Source organism: Dipteris shenzhenensis, chromosome 27, assembly GCF_047967505.1.
Source record: "Dipteris shenzhenensis isolate YYH24624 ecotype China chromosome 27, Dip_SZ_1.0, whole genome shotgun sequence".
Lineage (NCBI taxonomy): Eukaryota > Viridiplantae > Streptophyta > Polypodiopsida > Gleicheniales > Dipteridaceae > Dipteris > Dipteris shenzhenensis.
The window spans coordinates 37,892,127-37,913,905 of record NC_141622.1 but is presented as its reverse complement, the minus strand read 5'-3'; the positions used below and the strand labels follow the sequence as shown (position 1 = coordinate 37,913,905).

Genomic DNA, 21,779 nt, shown 5'->3' with positions numbered 1-21,779 from the left:
GGGCATCTGGATACTCTCTCCTCGGGTCGTATCTACACGTCAGCTTCTTTTGCAACATATTCATCCAATTCTGTCTGATGCTCAGGCTTTGGAACTTGAACATCCCTTCACTGAAAGGGAATTGTCTGATGCACTGAGATCCTGTGGCAGACGGAACTCTCCAAGATGGGATGGTCTCACTGTTGAATTTTATCTTGCATTCTGGGATCTTCCTAAATTCACCTTGCTGCAAATGGTAAATACAGCATGGCAAAATCAGTAGATGCCTATGTCATGGAAAGTAGCTATGTGATTCACTTGGTGATTGGAGGCCAATCACGCTCATGCGAGTCATTTACAAGATCATTGCCAAAATGGTAGTTGATCGGATTAAAGGTTATTTGCATATGGGTTGCATCCCTCCCAATATGGCTTTGTTCCACGTTGCCATATCACAGATAACATTGCCAATGCTTATATTGGGATTGAATATGCCAAATACACGCAGCAGGATGTTCTACTCTTGCAGGTAGATATTGCAAAAGCCTTTGACATAGTTCAATGGGATTTCATCTCACAAACTACGCTAGCTTTGGGGACGAAAAATGCAGCAAGTTATTTACTGGCTTTACAGAGATAGCAATGCGGCTTGCATTATTTCTGGGCATATCTCTGATGAGTGGACTCTTCGTTGTTCGGTCCGCCAGGGATGCCCTCTCAATGCTTTACTGTATGCCATTGCTACTCATCCTATGCTGCAATATATTGATCATCTTGTGGCTACAGGATCACTTCATGGCTTGGAATTGGATGCTAATCGCAGCATGGTTGCTCAAGCTTATGCTGATGATTCTTTCTTTACCCCAAAGAATACGCCCCATGATCTTGGTGCCTTAATGCAGGCCCTCTCTGTTTATGGTTTGGCAGCTGGTCTTCATGTTAATTTTCAGAAGTCTAAGCTGCTCCCTTCACATTCCAAAGACTGGCATAGTCTATTATGGCCCAGGGATATCATTCCACCCACTCAGTTTGTTCGTCGTCTTGGTTACCCTGGGGGGGGGGAACTCCCTCGCCGACAACAAACTGATTGGGTTTTGGCTAAGCTTCAAAAAAAGCTTGAGTATTGGAAACTGGCAACCTGGCCTTTGTACGTTCGTCTTCGACATCACGGATATTCATGTGCATATTCTTGCCCACAGGGGGAAAATGTTGCTGCAATTTCTGCAAGGTGATCAGCCTTGGGCTCTTATGATTAGGACTCTGGTCACTCATATCAGCATTTCTGCATTTGGTCATTGGCAACTCGATCACTAGGATTTCTCTTTTGGCTGCACTGATGGCACTTTGCCTAGATGCCCTTTTGTCTCCCGCTTGCTTCTTGACTGGAAGCATGTTCTTTCTCATCTGGAATGGAATGGACGGCAATCTTCGCTTGGGAATTCTTTGAGAGCTGAAAGCATTCACTGGTCAAAAGTCTTTCAGCCTTCCTTGGCTTTACAGGAACCTCGACATTCCTACTTTGTCTCGTTCTAAGACATCACCTCGGTTGCTGATGTTATAGATGATGCTGGTACTATGCTCCCCTTTTCTCTAGCAACCACTACATATGGATTGGGCTCTCATTATCGTCCTTTTGTGGCGATAAATTACTTCTATGCTTTCGTCTTTTGTTTCGATTCCTCCTTTGGAACTCCAGGACCGGCTGGAAGATTGGCCTTTGACTTCTTCAGGGTCCTTTTCTCGTCCTTTGAGGCTATCTTAGATTACTGTACCTGCATTGTATAAAATCCTTTTGCCTCAACCTTGGGTTTCAGAGAGAGGTGATTTTGTTTGACGAATGCATCGCCCAGCCAAGCGATGGAGGAAAAGATTATAGCAACTTTGGGAAGTAGCTCATTGACACATCGCTCCTGCACTTTGCCATAGATGTTCTACTTCTTCGGAGAGACTGTGCCTCACTTGTTTTGGCATTGTCCGTGCTCTCGTGAGTTTTTTTATCTGCTTTGACAGCGTGTGCGAGCGAGATTCCCATCTGTTCTGTTTGGAAAATTCTTCGGACTATTTGGGTTTCATCCATCCAGACCAGAGTTTCATCTTTTCTTCGTTTGGGTTCGCTACTAGGCACTATGGACATATAGGAATTGTAAAGTCTTTGGTGATCCTACTTTCTCTCTGTTTGGCTTTTTTAGGCGTTCTCTGCAGCAATCTTTCTTTGATTGCTTGCAGACCCGCTGCATAGATCATGAGGTCTTTTTGGCATATACTGAAATTTTCAGTTGATGTAATTGTAGCACCTTTTTTGGGGTTGCTACTCATATAATATAATCAATCAAAGATTTCACCACAAAAAAAAGTGTGGTGTGTGATCCAGTTTTCTCCCCTTTTGTTTTTTTCCATCGTTCTTTGTAGCAATCGCTTTTTGAATGCACGCAAACACGATGCATAGATCATGATGTATATGTTTCTTACATGGAAATTTTCTCATGATGTAGCTTACCCGCTTTTTTCTTGTAATATAAAGGATTCAAAGTTCTCACCCAAAAAAAAAAGTGTGTGGTGTAATCCTTTTTTGTACCACTGAATACTGAAAGGGACCTTTCTTCGCTTATGCAGGCTCTCTTACTGTATGGCCTGGCTGCTGGCCTTCATGTCAATTTTCAGAAATCTCTCTTGTTGCCTTTGCATTCTAATGATTGGCATAGTCTAGTATGGCCAAGGGAAATTGTCCCACCCAATCAGCTCGTACGCCATCTTGGTTATCCTCTGGGTTCGTCAATTACTCGTCGTCAACGGACTGATTGGGTTCTTGTCAAATTAAGGAAAAAGCTGGAATATTGGAAGTTAGCGACTTGGCCTTTGCATGTCCGGCTCAGAACTATTCAATCTATTTTGGCCTACATTCAATTTTATCTGCCATTGATATTTTTTATCAAAGGAGATCTTACATCCTTTATGTCCGCCATCATGGAAATTTTCTGGCGTTCAAAGCATGGTAGGAAAAGCTTGCACTTGCTTCCACTACAACGGTCGGTTATGTTCGCCAAAATTGCATGGGGGGTTGAATATTCTCAACATTCATGTGCACATTCTGGCTCATAAAGGCAAAATGATGCTACAGTTTCTACATGGTGATCACTCTTGGGCTGCAATGATGCGCTAGTTACTTCAACTTACTACTACTACTTTCGGCTATTGGCAACCCACTCGTTGGGATTTTCTGTTGGGCAGTATTGAAGGCAACGTCAAAGGTTGCCCTATCGGTACTCAAATGTTTTTGGATTGGAAACATATTCTCTCGCATCTAGCTTGGCATGGCCAGGACTTCTTGCAGGGTAACTCTTTGAGAGCTGAGAGCATCCATTGGTCACGGGTTTTTTCTCAACCATTGGCTTTACAAGAGCCCAGACGCTCATATTTTCTTTATTCAAAAGGGATTTCCTCTGTGGCAAATGCCATTCATGATGATGGCACTCTTTTATCCTTCCCTTTGGCTGTTGGAAAATATGGTTTAGGAATGCACTATCATCCTATATGGCAAATCATTACTCAGATGCTTCAACCATTTCAGCTAGTACCGCCTTTAGAACCTCAAGACAAGCTTCAAAATTGGGCTCTTCTTCCAATACACTCGTCATTCGTCCTTTGAAGCTGTCTCATATAACAAACTCATCTTTATATAAAGTTCTGTAGTCTCCACCCTAGGCATCAGACAGGGCTAATCAGATTTGGTGTTTGCATTGTCTAGTCAAATGGTGGAGAAATTGAAATACATTTGGCACTCCAAGGTCCCTCTACGACAACAGGTCTTTCTATGGCGTGTTCTCTTCGGGGTTGTTCCGTCTGGACAGCTTTTATTATGCAGACGTATTGCTCCAACTATTTTGTTATAGGTGTTTAGCTCCGAAGGAATGTGTATCTCATATTTTTTGGCACTGCCTCGAGACACGGAGCTTCTTGGGCACCCTTCAGCAGAGATTGGGACTAAGAGTCCTCAGGCTTCTTTTGGCAAGCTTTTATGGCTCTTTGGGATTTATCCTACGCATGGTTGACACATACGATCACATTTGATGCGTACCGTTCGATATTAGTACGGTACTAAACGAACTAAAAAATCTTAGGCGTACATCCGATGGTACACTCGATACCCAAAAAAAAAGACAGATTTTAGAGTTTTGGAGCAAGTACTTGTACAAGCTTTAAAACTTGTACAAAACATGTAATATAGGTGCTTGATGGAGATAGAGGGAGAGAGATGAAGATGTTTGATGCAGCTTAAGCCTCGTCACTTGTTGGAGATGGAGAAGGGAGAGTCGAGACTCAGAGTCGGAGGTCGATGCTTAGTGTGAGATCATAGTGAGGAGAGAGGGGGTTTATATGGAACCTTGCCATTTGGGAGGCCCAAAATCAGTTTGGCAGAACCACCACTAATAACAAAACCAGTCATCCAAAACAAACGAACGCAAAAAACAGAAACAAATAAACAAACAAACACACACACACACCCAAAAAAAAAAACGTACGGAACAAAACGGAACGTTCCGTACGTTGAATGAAGGCAACCATGATCCTACGGCCGGATTTTGACTTGTTCTTTACCTTGGTTTGCTATTGGGCACTCTGGACTCTCTAGAAAGATAGAAACCACAGTGTCTTTGGTGATCCAATTTTTTCTACTTTTGTTTTCTTCCATCATTCTTTGAATGTTCTTTGCAGCAATCGCTCTTCGATTGTCTGTAAACTCACTACATAGATCATGATGTATATTTGTACTAAACAGGGATTTTCTCTTCATGTAATCTTTCAGCTTACCAGTTTTATGGGATAGCTATCTTGTAATATAAAGCATTCAAAGTTTTCACTAGAAAAATGTGTGTGTGTGTGTGTGTGCGTGTGTGTGTGTGTGTGTGTGTGTGTGTGTACTCTTGCATATGGACTATCTGGCAGATACAGGACAGCTTCATGGTTTGCAAATTCCAGGGGCAAAGTCTTTTCTTGCACAGGCCTATGCTGATGATTCATTCTTCATGCCAAGGAATTCTCAAAGTGATCTTTCTTGTTTGATGCATACACTGAATGACTTTGGTATAGCTGCTGGACTGCATATCAATTTTCAGAAATCAAAACTTCTAGCTTTGAAAGAAGCTGATTGGCATGCACTGTTTTGGCCAGGCCACATTATCTCTTCCTTTACTATTGTCAGACATCTCGGATACCCCATTGGCTGGAATATTACTCCGCAACAACAGCTCAAATGGGTGCTTCAAAAGATCAATAAGAAGCTGGAATACTGGCATTTGTCCACTTGGCCTCTACATGTTCGACTCCGGATAGTACAGTCCATCATTATGGCATATGTGCAATTTTATCTGCCTCTTCTTCCTTGGTCTTTCAAGCATTTGGCTTCTTATATGTCCCAAGCTATGGAGATATTTTGGAAAAGTAAATCTCTTAAAAAAGCTTTGAGACTACTACCTATGCTGTCTATTTGTTCACCCAAGACTCATGGGGGGCTGAATATTCTCAATCTCCAGGTTCATATGTTGGCAAGAAAGAGCACTATGATTGCTGATTTTTTTCAGCAAAACCAACCATGGGCTATTATGTTAGCAGCTATGTGTGGAAACATGGCTTCCCATGCATATGGGCATTGGATTACAGATCACTGGGAAGCAGTTTTGTCTAATTTTCAGGGAAAAATTCCTGGTTGCCCTGTTTCTACTGCTTTTATTCATGATTGGAAAAGAATTCTTTCATATGCAAAATGGACAGGTGCTTCCTCTCGTCATGGCAACTCCTTTCGATTGGAAAGCATCCATTGGAGCAAGGTGTTTGCATCGCCTCTCGCTTTACAGGCACCTATCAAAGCATATAATCTCATGAAATTGGGCATAAGATTTGTTGGTGATGTTGTGGATCAACAAGGCTATACACTTTCATTTCCACAAGCTTGCAGGACATTTTCCTTGGGTCTGCATCATAGATCCATTTGGAGAACACTTTCAATTATGATGCAGCCATTTGTTCCGGTTCCTCCACTGTTTGCACAGGACAGATTAATGGACTGGAATTTGACTTCCATACCTCCTGCTGCATATACACTTTCGATACACAATCTGACTGCCTCGAAGGTTTACAGATTTCTTCTTCCACAGCCATGGATTGACAAGCATGCCAACACTCTTTGGAATTTGGATAGGCCTTTATCTTGGTGGCAATCCCGTCTCATGAAAATCTGGAAAACCAAATTGCCATTGAAACAGAGGCTTTTCTTTTGGAGATGTATAGTGGGAGCCTTTTCCATTGGGGTGAAATTGGCAGCTCGCCGCATTGCTTCTCCTTTCTGCCCCCGTTGCTCTCATCCTCGCGAGACAGTTCCTCACTTATTATGGTTTTGCCCGCACTCTCGCACATTGATCACTCAGGTTTCTCATTTACTGCGGCTTCGGTTCCCTTCTATCAGATTTGGGAAACTTTTCTGGATGTTTGGATGCTGCTCATCTCAGATGTCTCCATTACTCCTTTTCTTTCATTGGACTCGCTTTTGGGTATTATGGACCATCTGGACACAGAGACTGCACTCTAGGATGGGTCAACAGTTTCCTCAGGCATATATTTTCTTCAGAATGTCCCTTAAGCAGTCTTTACATGACAGTATTGCTGCAAGGGATTTGGATGCTACTTGCCTTGAAGTGTTCTCTACTTGTTTTTGAGTTCTTCTATTGGGCTCTCTTTCGGAGTTCTTTGCTAGTGTGTGGGAGACCTCCCATATTGTAAATTTATGAGCATATAAATACAATGGATTTTACCAAAAAATGTGTGTGTGTGTGTGTGTGTGTGTGAGAGAGTTACATGGAAAACCTTCGGCTCAAGATAAAATGGGCTCAATCCCACAAGCAGCAAATGGATGCAATCAGTTCTCATAGGCAGCTTACTTCTTCTGAACAGGATTCTTGTGCTTATGCGGCTCATATCATCCATCAAAATGATCTTCGCAAATTAAAGAAGTGGCAAATCCGAGCTCGTATGAAACCCCTTTTGGATAAGGGCTGCTCCTCCAAAGCCTTTTTTAAAAGTCTCCATGCGGATAGGCGAAAGGAGGATATTTGCAGGATCAAGAAAGCTGATGGCACCTGGACCACTTCCAAATCCGACTTGGAATTGCAATGTTCCAGTCACTTTCAGCAGCTCCTTTCTTCTCGACCTGATCATTTGATGCAAGTAAATTCAGCCAGGTCTCAATTTCTTATGCATGTTCAGCCCATAGTATCTCGGGAACAGGCCCATGCATTGGAGCAGCCTTTTATGCTTAGTGAACTGGAAGATGCTTTGAGTCATCTACGCAAAAGCAGCTCCCCTGGTTGGGATGGACTGACTGTTGAATTCTTCCGTGCATTTTGGGGTGATCTCAAGATTACTCTCCTTCTAATGATCAATCATGCTTGGGCAGAACAATCTCTACCTCCATCCTGGAAACATGGCCTGGTAAAATTGATTCCCAAAAAAAGGTTGTGTGAGACGATGGCTGATTGGCGGCCTATTTCCCTCATGCCTGTCATTTACAAACTCATTGCTAAAATGATTGTCCTCAGGGTTCGCTTCCTCTTGCAAGCAGGACTTCATCCTAGGCAGTATGGGTTTGTCCCCAGGAGGCAGATCACTGACAATATCTCCAATGCCTTGCTTGCGATTGAGTATGCCAAATATTCTAAACAAGATGTTCTCATTCTGCAAGTAGACATTGCGAAAGCTTTTGATACTGTCCATTGGGATTTCATCTCTCAAACTATGCAAAAATTGGGATTTGGCTCTCGACTTGTTCACATCATTTACTGGCTTTATTCTCATGCCACCGCACAGTGCTTGCTTGGTGGTGGGTTGTCAAGAACCTGGACTATGACTCGCTCAGTGAGACAGGGTTGCCCTCTTAGTTCCTTACTGTATGCCATTGCTACCCATCCGTTACTCTTGCATATGGACTATCTGGCAGATACAGGACAGCTTCATGGTTTGCAAATTCCAGGGGCACAGTCTTTTCTTGCACAGGCCTATGCTGATGATTCATTCTTCATGCCAAGGAATTCTCAAAGTGATCTTTCTTGTTTGATGCATACACTGAATGATTTTGGCATAGCTGCTGGACTGCATATCAATTTTCAGAAATCAAAACTTCTAGCTTTGAAAGAAGCTGATTGGCATGCACTGTTTTGGCCAGGCCACATTATCTCTTCCTTTACTATTGTCAGACATCTCGGATATCCCATTGGCTGGAATATTACTCCGCAACAACAGCTCAAATGGGTGCTTCAAAAGATCAATAAGAAGCTGGAATACTGGCATTTGTCCACTTGGCCTCTACATGTTCGACTCCGGATAGTACAGTCCATCATTATGGCATATGTGCAATTTTATTTGCCTCTTCTTCCTTGGTCTTTCAAGCATTTGGCCTCTTATATGTCCCAAGCTATGGAGATATTTTGGAAAAGTAAATCTCTTAAAAAAGCTTTGCGACTACTACCTATGCTGTCTATTTGTTCACCCAAGACTCATGGGGGGCTGAATATTCTCAATCTCCAGGTTCATATGTTGGCAAGAAAGAGCACTATGATTGCTGATTTTTTTCAGCAAAATCAACCATGGGCTATTATGTTAGCAGCTATGTGTGGAAACATGGCTTCCCATGCATATGGGCATTGGATTACAGATCACTGGGAAGCAGTTTTATCTAATTTTCAGGGGAAAATTCCTGGTTGCCCTGTTTCTACTGCTTTTCTTCATGATTGGAAGAGAATTCTTTCATATGCAAAATGGACAGGTGCTTCCTCTCATCATGGCAATTCTTTTCGATTGGAAAGCATCCATTGGAGCAAGGTGTTTGCATCGCCTCTCGCTTTACAGGCACCTATCAAAGCATATAATCTCATGAAATTGGGCATAAGATTTGTTGGTGATGTTGTGGATCAACAAGGCTATACACTTTCATTTCCACAAGCTTGCAGGACATTCTCCTTGGGTCTGCATCATAGATCCATTTGGAGAACACTTTCAATTATGATGCAGCCATTTGTTCCGGTTCCTCCACTGTTTGCACAGGACAGATTAATGGACTGGAATTTGACTTCCATACCTCCTGCTTCACATACACTTTCGATACACAATCTGACTTCCTCGAAGGTTTACAGATTTCTTCTTCCACAGCCATGGATTGACAAGCATGCCAACACTCTTTGGAATTTGGATAGGCCTTTATCTTGGTGGCAATCCCGTCTCATGAAAATCTGGAAAACCAAATTGCCATTGAAACAGAGGCTTTTCTTTTGGAGATGTATAGTGGGAGCCTTTTCCATTGGGGTGAAATTGGCAGCTCGCCGCATTGCTTCTCCTTTCTGCCCCCGTTGCTCTCATCCTCGCGAGACAGTTCCTCACTTATTATGGTTTTGTCCGCACTCTCGCACATTGATCACTCATGTTTCTCATTTACTGCGGCTTCGGTTCCCTTCTATCAGATTTGGGAAACTTTTCTGGATGTTTGGATGCTGCTCATCTCAGATGTCTCCATTACTCCTTTTCTTTCATTGGACTCGCTTTTGGGTATTATGGACCATCTGGACACAGAGACTGCATTCCAGGATGGGTCAACAATTTCCTCAGGCATATATTTTCTTCAGAATGTCCCTTAAGCAGTCTTTACATGACAGTCTTGCTGCAAGGGATTTGGATGCTACTTGCCTTGAAGTGTTTTCTACTTGTTTTTGAGTTCTTCTATCGGGCTCTCTTTCGGAGTTCTTTGCTAGTGTGTGGGAGACTTCCCATATTGTAAATTTATGAGCATATAAATACAATGGATTTTACCAAAAAAAGTGTGTGTGTGTGAGATATACTGCACTAGATATTACCAAAAGTGTGTGTGTGTGTGTGTGTTTGTGTGTGTGTGTGTGTGTGAGAGGGTGTGTGGATTGGTGTGTGTGTGGTCGTGAGAGAAGCGGAGAGGAGTGCTCGCTGATCAGCGTCGCTGTCCGTACCACCGTACGGTCGTCGTACGGTTTCCGTACGAAGCCACCGTAAGGGTTCCGTTCCTTCTTGCACGACAGCTCGTACCTGCAGTTATCCTTCTCAAATTTCCGTACAGCTCGTCCAAACTATCCCGTGCAGTCTTCCTTCTCAATTTCCGTACAGCTTGTCCGTACTGTTCCCGTACTAGTTCCCGTACAGTTGTTTGAATCTACCGTACACAGTCTGTTTTCCCGTACAGCCTGTCAGCAGTCCCGTACAGTTTGTCAGTTCTTTCCTGCAATCTCTCCTTCTGTCCGTACAATTCTGTCAGTTTCTTTGTGGCACCGTATAGTGCGTCAGTTCAACCTCCGTACAGCCTGCCAGCTCTTCTTTGTGCTCAGTCCGATTCTCGTTGTTTGATATCTGTTGAATCCCTTAGCTGCCATGGCAGAACCAAACAAGTACTATGTCAAGAGAGCCCTCTCTCCTGAACCCAAAAGACAATTAAGGGAAACCTCTTCCCCCATAGCTCCTTCTTCTGAAGATGCTTCCTATGTTTTTGATATGCTGAATGATGATTTTCAACAAAGCAGAAGGGAATGGATTCTCCGGAACTCACTTACAAAATGAAGCTGCCATCTCTTGTGCAACCTTTGAAGAAGCTCTCTCAAACTGCAGTTATCATCTTTTTCCCAGGCAAAATTCTCTCTGCTAATGATGTGGGACAATGGGTGAATTCTCTCCTAGGTGGAGGCTATGTAGAAGGAGTCTATTTTGCCAACCGAGGATTTTATGAAGTTCATCTTTTGGATGCTTTGACAAAACAAAAGATGCTGGAAATGTCTCCTTTATTTTTCGGTCGCCAGATGGTGCATGTCATGCCCTGGTCCCCTAATAAGGACTATCAGAACCTCATCAAGCATCATTGCCCCGTATGGGTTGAAGTGGTTGATTTTCCAGATTATATGAGAACAGAGCTTCCAAGTTTAGCTATGACATTGGGACAAGTGATCTGTCCCCCTCGTCCAACAGGTAATAAAAATCGTTTTTGCATCTTATAAGATACTGATAGACCGACCCCTTCCTCTATTGCAGTTGAGATTGAGGGTGTTAATTTGGGCAAGAAATATTTTACTTTAAAATGGGGCATTTTTGCGGGCTTGTTTTTCTTGTCACAAATTTGGGCATCTTGCTTGGGAGTGTCCTTCTATCCTTCATCCACCTCCTCCAGCTGCTATTCCTCTGCCATCTAATAAAGGAGGTCAGAAGACATATGTGGAAAAGACTGAAGCTAAAGGAGCAAAGCCTTCAGTTCATACAGGGAGCCAGGCCAATTCAGCTCAAAATAAGGATAAAGGCAAAAGCAAGTTAGAAGAAAATATTTCATCATCTCATGAGGGATGGCAGACTGCAAAGAAGACGGTGCCTCTCAAACAAAGACCTCTCCAATCTCGTAATTGGGATGCCTCTGCTCCTTCTCCAGGACAATCTTCTATCTCTTTAAGCAGCCCCGTCTCAAAGGCATGGGTCAATGCAGTCAAGAAGGGTCTTCCCCTTTGTGAAGAAGATGACATTATCAGGGAATTGGAAGCTGAGGGTCAGCAAGACCCTGTGGCAATGGCAGAGGCTTGAGGCCTCCCGTTCTTTTGGAGGACCGATCATTCTCTTGTATATATTTTCATGCGTGCTTCTCTTAAATGTTTTTCCTATAATATACAGGGCCTCTACAACTAGAATAAATGGAGGCTTCTTTGGCATTATATAAATACAACTCATCCGGATGTTGTATGTCTGCAAGAGCATAATCAGCATTTTTTTGCTGGCCAGCATGGGTTTTTTTCTGGATATGATATATTTTATTCAGGATCTCAACAATTCTCTGGGCTGTGCATTTTAGTCAGACATGATCTGCAACCCTGGATAGCATATAATGATCTAGGTGGACGATGGATGATTATCCAATGTATGATCAATGGAGAGATTTTTGAAATAGGATCTTTGTATGCCTCTCAAAATTCAGCTTCCAGAGCTCAAATGTGGAACTCCATAAAGCAATATCCTTGGTCCTCTAATGCTTTACTTTGTGGTGATTTCAACAATTCTCCTCACTGGAAGGACAATACCACTCATAAATCACATATGCTGCCCTCTAAAATCCAGCAATGGGAACACATGACATCATCACTTCGATTTGCAGATTTATGGACAGCAACTCATCCTTCAGTGATGGGATTTACATATCATCATAATGCTTTTACAGATTATTGGGCCAGGCTTGATAGATATTATCTCATTCATGCTCAGCAATATGATGAATATACATGTCAGATGTGGACTGATTATTCACAACAATTATCTGATCACACTCCACTTTGGCTTACCCTTTCTTTTGGTATGCCTCTGGATGACTTGCAGCTTTCTTCAGTCAGAAATTTACAGGTTAATCAATTATATCTTTCTCATGAAAAATTTCAGCATATGATCAGACTGGCTTGCAGGCCATTGCTATCCCATGCTCAGGAGGATCTGGAATTTGCTTGGATCTCTTTCATACATCGTATTCAAAGTGGCCAGAAAGACGCGACCTTCACCCCGCCCGCTGCTGCCCCCGCCCCTCGCGCTGCCTAGGCTCCGCCCTGCCACTCCCACCCTTCTCTCCCCGCGCCCTCCCCTCGCACCTTGGTCGCCGCCTTGCTCGCCTTGCTGCAAGCCCCCTCCGCTGGCTGAGTGCTCCCGCCTGCTGACTGGCTGCCCCCCCTGCTCCGGTTCAGCCTTGAGCCTCTCCTGGATGGCGCATCCCCAGCCTTGGCCTGCTTGTTGGTGGCTTCCTTCCCGTGGCAGTGTGGTCTTCCAGGCTGGTCTTTTGCACCCTTCTCCCTCTCCGTGGAGTAGAAAGCGTCTGGGTTGGGGGTGTTCGGGCATTTGGAGGTGTCGAGCCACTTGTGGCATGGGGCCTTGCACTTCTTCGGAGGGGAGTATCTTCGGCTTCAGCCGTCTCCCTTGCCCTGGCGGTCCTCCACATTTGCACCTTCACAGCAGCAGTAGGTTCATCTTTCAGGAAGCGTCTCTCCCTTCCCGGTGGCATTTCTTTGGCGGGAGGAGGTTTGCCCTGCACTCTCCTGCTCTTCCGGAGTTAGAGTTCTCCTCGCAGCTTTGCCCTGGCGACATCGGCCATGGCCATCCCCCAGCCGTCCAGTTCGTGCCTCTCCGTGGTGGTGGTTGTGCTGCCCTCGTCCCATCAGCATCTCCTAGTCGCGAGTGGTGCACTGGAGCTGGAAAGACCTGGCCCTTGGACAACAACCCAGAGGGGTCGCGTCGGCTGGTGGCCTCCTTGCTTGGGTCTCCAAGCTTCTCAAGACTCAGAGTTTTTCTCGAAGATTCTTTTTCCACAGGGCGGCGGCCCTTGACTCTTTCCTCAGGGATCCCTTCTCCTTTGGCTCTACTTCTTCTTGTCGTACCAGGAGGCTCCCCATGTGGGTTGAGGCCTGCAGGTGCGTGGAGCGGGCTACTGGAGTGCGGACTCGCCCCCCGTCAGGTGGTGGTTGCTCATGCTGGCAGGTCTCTTCCTATTGGCACCCTCGGGCGGGCACGATGGACGGGAGCTCAGCGGAGGAGGGATCCATACATGCTTGGATTACGATTACGAGTATCTCCAGGATTCACTTCATCAGGGATTATTGGTCGGCCTCGATTGCTCGATGGTGACTCAGAGGAGTCATATCAGTTGATGGTTCACTGTCTCGAAGACTTTCTAGTACTTCCAGGATTCACTTCATCAGGGATCCGTAGCTTTTTTGGTTTTGCGGTTTACTGGTTTTCAGAAGACCCAGACTAGGGCTTTTGTTTTGACAGCATTTTGTAACAGTTTTATGCTTAGCCCTGTGTGGCTTGTAGTTTCGCAGGTGGGAGTTATCCCTGTGCTCCAGCATTGCTGTTGAGTCTCTTGTATTCCTTGTCTCGAAGTAATATAATTAGCCCTTCTTTTTGTAAAAAAAAAAAAATACATCGTATTCAAAATGTCATTAAGGAATATGGAAGATGGTACATGGCAGAAACCAGACACAGCATATCCAGTGGGCAAAATCATACAAGCAGTATTTGGTACAGATTAGTCATCAAAGATCTCTATCTGATTCTGAGCAGCATTTACTGTCTTGTGCTTCCTCCATAATTGATGCCAATGATAAACGCAAGCTGTCCAAATGGCAGATTAGGGCCCACCCTGGGATAAGCTCACCCTAACCACTAGGGCCACCGCCTGGGAGACCGAGATGCAGACCCCACCGATCCGTCCTAAAGCAAGAGACCACACCTCCGGGCCTCTCCCGCGAAGAAGGTGATGGCATCGCCGTATGTTTGAAGCTGAAAGCATGTGCTCCTGTATCAAAAGGAAGTCCACTGCTTGCCCTACCACTGCCATCTGCAACTCCTGCCAAAGTATCAGTATTGCGGCTAACTACGTGCACGGTCGTGGAGCCCATGCACGTTCCAACTTACTATGGTCCAACTCATGAGGACGGGGAAGCAGGAAACAAGACTCACCTGTGAGTGGGTGCATGTTCCAGAAAAACTGCCTTTTGTACTTCGAGGGGGTTCCGAAGGGCTAGTAGTCCGTGTCTGTCCGACGGCGTACCAGGGTGGACACCGGCTCTATGCCAATCTCCAGCACCCACTGCAACATGAAGGAGACGTACACTCCGAACATCTCAGCACACTTCTGGAGTGTGCCAGTAATGTGCTCGATCAATCATTGCCTCAGGCGGCAATCTGATAACCCCTACTGTCAAACCATAGATCGGCTTCTCCCATGTGAAACTCAACTGAAAGTTCACTTCAGCACCATGAGCGTGCCAAAGATCAAGTCCCAGTAGACCCATCCACTCATCCATCATGCATGAGATCGGATCCCCCATCATAGCATCTAATATCCCTAGGGTCCACTTCTCCAACACGTCATCCTCACCACATGCCCCCCCCCCCCCTCCATCCCGGCCTCCCCCCCCCCCCCTAGCACAGCTTCTTCAGCCCCCCCCCCCCCTTCCACCCCCTATTAGCCCTACCTCGGCACCCTTGCCAGTAGGCAAGGGCACGACCGCATCCCCTTCCGCCTCCTCATCTCAGTGACTTGTCCCCCTCCCTTCTCAGCCATCCTATTCCGAGGGGGGTTCAGAGGGAAGGCATTCGTCCTCCTGATTAGCAGTTCCCAAGCTTCAACCTGGGCGCCCTCTCCCGAGAAACTTTTGGAGATTGGGGCCCTGGAACTACCTGGAGATCCCGGACTCCTACCCTCTACCAGTGGAGGTGACGCTCATGATCTTGCAGCCCTGGAAAGGGGGTTCGATCAGCGTAGTGGGCTCCCAGACTCATCCAGTTTGGCGATTCCAGCTCGCCTCCGTGCAAGGGTGACTGTGGTCTCTGTACCTCCACTACTGGAGAATCCCATCCTACAGCGTGGTCCCTACTACTGGGGGGGAGGGATCTCCAACTAGAAGCTCCTGTTGTTGCTCCTCCATGGGTGCCTCTCATCCTGGTCCCTTTCTCTCCTTGCGTCTAGCCCGCTGTTTACGGGGCTTTCGAGCCAATTTGGTTTGTTTCTTTTTTCCCACTTGGCTCCACTCTCCCTCTGAAGGTGTCACCCAAGGGGTCTGGGACTCATGCTGCTCCTGTCTAGAGGGGTGCGACTCTGGCCTGTTGACTTTCCCTGTCTTGGGGGGGAGGGGGGGTTCCCTAACCACGAGGGCAGTTTCAGGCTAGATGGCCCGTCTGCCTCAACGAAGACACTATCCGGGTAAGCCGGAGATCTCTACTCTCTGACGACGTTTACCCCCTCGAGGGTCTCGAGGAGGATCAGCTCTGGGAGGGACTATGGGCTCTCAACCACCAATCTGATCATGGGGACCCCGTCGTCTACTACCGCTAAAGCTGCCGAGTCTGGCGAGGACTCCAACACCGTGCCTGACGCTCTACCAATGGAGGGAAGGATGGCTCTGTCTATTCCTTTGGAAGCCCGAGAAGCGGAGCATCATTGAGAATCGGGGAACATGGTGTGTCATGTCCATGTCCTCCACTGTGAAGCCATGGTACCAAGGGAAAAGGTACACCAGATGCAGGCCAAGGAGAATGGGGCTCTGCTCCACAAGTGTCAAGGTGATAGCTGGAGAGCTCAACTGAATGAGAAAGACGCCTCTTCCGTAGATGATGACCTCTTGGATGTGGTCTCCTTCTAGTGCCAAGCTCGCCTGGATCCAGTCTCTCACCTGTCTCCTTGTGGGAGTGAGGCCCACTATTCTGTCCACAACTGCCTTGTCCCAAAGTGACTGTCCTACCTGTTGCTTGTCTGCTAGAGAAAGGATAACCTTGACGGCTATGGGATTCGAAGGTGCTACCATTTGAGCCCTTCTGGCCAGACAAGTGTCACCACCAAGCTTACTTTCTTCGAGCCGTAAGCCATATTAACCCGAAGCTGCGCGGAAGGAAGAGGAGGGGTGGAAAAAGGGAAAAATGAGAACCCTTAAAGGGGGAGGAAGAAAACGAGGGGTGGGAGGGAGATGAGCCAAGGGGGGGAGGAGAGGAGAGTTCACAGGGGGAGGAAGGAGCAAAGGTGGAGGGGGTTAGAGGCGGGAAGGGAGCAGGGGCGGGGGGCAGCGGATGGAGAAGGAGCGGGGCTGGAGGAAAAAGTGAAGGGGTGGAGAAGAAGGCGTGGACCAGGGGCGAAGGGCAGTCGGAGGAGGAGCGGAGGCGGAGGAGAAGCGCGGGGGTGGAGGAGAAGGTGCGGGGGAGGTGCAAGGGGGGGGCAGAGGAGGAGGTGCAGGGGGGTAGAAGGAGCCGCCGGGGGGGGACAGAAGGAGGCAGGGGAGGACAGAGAAGCGAGACGAGAGGAGTCGTCGTCATTGGGGGAGGGGGGGGGACGAGGAGCGGCGAGGGAGGAGGAAGGCGGGCTGGAGGGGAGGGAGGGGAGGCTATGGTGGAGCAGCTTCGGGAGCAAGGAACAGCAGCAGCTCCAGTTCGACTTGGGGTGTTCTAAGCAAGAGACGTTCCCCTATAGTAATTCATATGACGATGAGTGTAAGGCCTTGCACCATCAACTCACATTTGAGACCAAGCATGGAGATGGAGACTAAACGATAATATCACCGTTTGATCCATCGGCAGAAGAGGGACTTGATCCACTACAATGAGGACGAATTACTAAACATTCTATTTAGCAGTAACTCCAAGGAATCTGGCAGATTTTTCTCGAGCAGTGGTTCCCATCCCGTGTCATGGACCTAGCCTTCTAGCATGCATCTACATGCACCCCCTATGGCATCCCTCATCAGTCGCTCTCATAGCTATCCGGTTCCACCTCTTATTCTCTCTTCACCATTGGTTATTGATATCAAACACACGACCCTCAAGCTACACAACGGTCGAGCCAAAGATCATGAGGGGCTATGCACCAAGCACATAGCATATGTACCCTAGCTTCAATCTTAGCAAGGCAATTTAACGAACAACTTGCACTAGTTTCCCTCACACCTAGACACTCAATAACAGCATTTAGATAAATAAGGCAGGGGATCCCATGAGTCCAAAAAACTACGAGACCATTACAATCAGGCATGTCATGTCCAAGATTTATGCCTCAGCACTTGACACTCAACTAGCTTGAGTTGCAAAGCATGAGGGTTTCAAAGATGTTTTGTAGGTAGGCTTCCGACCAAACCATGCGACGGTGAACCACATTTGTGCTAGAAGTGGGGTCATTGAGGAGGCCCAGGCACAGAAGCAGAGGGTCTATTGATGTTTCGTGGATTTCTACAAGGCTTTTTGACATAGTGCCATGGACACTAGTCCTCAAGCGATTACAAGTTTTGGGGTACAATAGGGATATCGTTTGGGTAACTTAAATACATAGGAGCAGGTATTAGATAGAGTCAGAATGGCAACGGGGTAGACAGAGGAGATTATGAGCACGATTGAGGACAAATAGGGTTGTCCTTTATCACTGACCTTGTTTAGCCTCCACATGGATGAGCTCAAGTTTTCATCAGGACACTAGGCGGAGCAAGCTCACCCTTGGTTGGATCTCTGACCTCGATTCTAATGCATGTAGATGATCTAGTTTTATTCTCTTCTCTAGTCGAGGGTCTGTAACGACACCTAGATGCACCCCAGATTTTCTGTGGGACACAAGATTTGAAGGTCAACCTTGGTAAAACCAAGGCCATGATCTTCAATACATCTCAGGCAGTCGCACATCAAGAGCGATTCACCTTTGACGGGTCACTAGTTGAGATTGTTATGTCCTACTTGTACTTAAGGTTTCTCTTTTCATGACTGATCTTCACAATGAGGCAAGCTATGCATGCCCGATTGAGCAAAGGGAATGCCAGACTCGAGTATCAGTGCTTTCAATCCACTTTCAGGACCCTAGAACCAAAGCCTCTCCCATTCGAATCTCTTATTCGCTTAGCTTAAATCTAGAGGTGTTTTGCAGGGAGAGAGACTTGACAATCGACCTTGGATTCTCATTCAAGACATGAGTCCTGCTTTTATAAGACATTGAATATGTATACACAATTCTTTTTCTGGCAAGACGAATACAGTTAGTGAGAAAACAAGGCATCAAACTCAACAATTTCTCTTAGGTGTTGATGACTGTTGTTTTTTCTTCTTCCTTTCTGCATTTTTTCTTTCAAGGGAAGGTCAGCAGGGAAGGGGGGCCGGGATTTTGAAGCTTGCATCAAAGTGACATTTTTTCAGATTGGTATGTTTCACCAGAGTGCACAAAAATGTGAATATGTTGCAGATTCTTAACCAAATCTTGAAGTGGACTGATCAGTGCAAGACAACGTACTTGAAGCCGATCCCAGCACCACCAAAAATGTTTAGCAAATACTTCCTCTGATACTTCAGCTCTGCAAAAAGACAATGACCAATAGCATATTCTGACAGCCAACCCGAAAAAGAAAGCCACAATCGGTACAGAACATTGACTAGCTGTATCAAGACTTCACTTGATTGCAGTAAACCATATTCAAGAAAAAAGATGGCCAATTAGCAAATACTTCCTCTGATACTTCAGCTCTGCAAAAAGACAATGACCAATAGCATATTCTGACAGCCAACCAGAAAAAGAAAGCCACATTCGGTACAGAACATTGACTAGCTGTATCAAGACTTCACTTGACTGTAGTAAACCATATTCAAGAAAAAAGATTTGGCCATCCATGAATATAATAATTCCATTTTAGAGGGGAAAAAACTTGTGAAAAACAACAGACAATTCAAGAGTATCCTACTCTCTCCTAGTGTTTACTGTAGCTTTAGGAGATGAATATGCAATTTGTTTGATACGGTTGTACTTTCTGTAACCATAGATATTTGTATTTTCCCATCTTCACATTCCAAAAAGGACAATAATTGTCTTCTTATCTTGCCCATATTGCATAAGTTTGAGAAGCTTTGGGCAAGCTTTAGAATCAAATAGCCCTGAGAAAAGAAACCAGCAAATCTTTCGTCTACCAAATGCATCATGTGACCTTTCTCACACGTCAAGATTGTGGATTGTAGAAGAAGGTAGACATTAATTCTTATTACATTGGTGACTACCACACTTTGATAAGGTCCCCTGCTCCCAAATGTCCAAAGAGACAAGGGATCCGTTTTTTATAACATCAGTCCGAATACGCCTCATCTCCAATAGACCATGCATTTAAAAGTTTCATGCTCTACCTCAAAAGTCTACATGCGAAATATAGAAAATAGTAAAACCCTTGTAAAGGTCGTAGATTTACACTAGCTGACAGACTGCATCCAAATTTTTGCACTTAATGGAAAAACGATACAAACACAAACTCATACCTAGAATGCAGCAGTCTTGGCTATACAAGCAAAAGCAATATTAGGAGGACAAATGATAAAGCAAATCATCATACACTTGCTTGCAGATTAGTGATTGGCTTAGGTTTCTTGCAGGTAATCCGTTGAAATTTACTAAAGATTCAAAGAAGTATTCAAAAGCCAATACCACCGAGTTTGAATAGTCACCTACCACACAGGGCCCATATCCAACCTCCATCTAGCCTGACGTGTTAAAAGTAAGGATCACAATCGCGACGCCTCCCAGTCCTTCTTTCTTATAAAGGAGTCTGTGATCTCCTGCTGTCTGGGGACCAAGAAATATGATGTTGCAATTGAATTGTGATACGTTCATGGTGTTTTCTATGTGCAAGGCTCATGCACGAATTCGCTATCTGTAAGTAAAATTTCAGATCAGTAAATTAAAGTTGAATTCAAGAGTGATGAATGTGTGAATGTGTGGTCTTGGATAAATTGTGAGACATAAAACACAGGACTGAGATAGGGTGATATTTATAGGCTATAAACTGATGTAATGACAGCCAAAGCAGAAAATGCAGATCACTCTCAGAAAACAGGAGGTTTGGCTCACATTAATTTTGAAGATTTGGCAAAGCCTCACAAAAATCAGATGTGTATGGGCTGCCACATGTGGCTAACACATCAGGATAATTTGTTAACCCTGTTGCTATGGAAGCAACACACGGACCCCTTCCGAAAGATCAAGCACACAAAGCAAAAAAAGTGCTTGAGCCGGTGCACACGGACATAATGGGACCCACTGAAGTCAATCTTTGGGGTGGTGCTCAATACTTCATCACATCCATTGATGACTACTCCGTGAATACTTGGGTGTACATGATGGCATACAAGTTTAGTGTGTCTTATTTTTTCTTCAAAATATTAGAGAACCTGGTGGAGAATCAGAAATTGCTTGAGTTTGTGCATATAGATATAGTGGGACCCACTGAGGTCAAAAACTTGGGTGGCGCTCAAATTCATCAATGACTACTCCACGAAGACTTGGGTGTACATGATGGCACACAAGTTTCAGACTACAAACCTGCAATTTTCATAGATTTTTGCAAACAGTGTAGGATCCAGAGATAATGTACAGCAGACTATACCCCTCATGAAAATGGGGTGGGCTAGAGAAAGAACTAGGTGATACTTAAGTGCATCACCTACAAAGGGGTGCCCCAGTTGTGACACCTAAGGAGGCTTTCAGTGGCAGGAAGCCAACAGTCAACATCTCAGTATTTTTGGTTGCAAAGTATATGCTCAAGTTCTAGATGAGAAGAGGAGGAAGTTGAATGCTAAATCAATCAAATGCATCTTTGTTAGTTATGCTGATGAATAAAAGGCTTACAGATTATATGATATGCAAGGCAAGAAGCTAATAATCAGTAGAGACATGGTATTTGACGAGTCTGATTACCCTCAGGCAGAAAATGCAGCAGCAAATTACTTTGAATATTGAAGAAGAGAATGGAAAGCAGGGGGTGGAGCTTAAAAAGACAAAGGTGAGAAGCTCGAAAGCAGGAACACTGTAACATGCAACGGTAATCTGATCGTGTAATTCACAGCAAGACCTTTAAACCTTTAGCAAGGAATGAGCGTTGTTTACCATAGAGAGAGAGAGGAGATGAGGGTAGAGAGAGAGTAGAGTCGACAACCGATTGGGTCCCTGTACCCACTGAGGGCCCCGTACCCACTGAGGGCCCCTTCCCCAATCAGGTGAGAATTTGCTTTATACTTGGAGAACTGAGAAATACAAAGAACACTCTTCGAGAGAGCACGGAACACGCTTCTGAAGAGCTCACTGTGCACACGTATAGCAAACCCAAAGACCTGAGAGGCAACGCCGACCAGTACCGAGACCTTCATGCTTGTGCTGTCTACCGGAATGCAGGGTTACTGCGTGAGTGAGAGAGTGATAGCTGAGAGTAATAGATACTGAGAGAGAG

The 21,779-nt window shown here is 45.4% G+C and overlaps 1 protein-coding gene across 2 annotated transcripts in view; it reads right to left on the bottom strand.

Moving 5' to 3' along the window:
• The window catches only part of LOC147884253 (folylpolyglutamate synthase-like), a 163,767-nt gene that overhangs the window by 65,024 nt on the left and 76,964 nt on the right, over positions 1 to 21,779 (bottom strand). The window contains exon 4 of one of the 2 annotated variants that reach the window (XM_087398395.1): positions 18,770 to 18,869. In XM_087398395.1, the coding sequence (XP_087254521.1) occupies positions 18,770 to 18,869 (100 nt within the window). The remainder of the gene's footprint in view (positions 1 to 18,769; positions 18,870 to 21,779) is intronic. The other variant, XM_087398396.1, reaches the window with a different exon arrangement.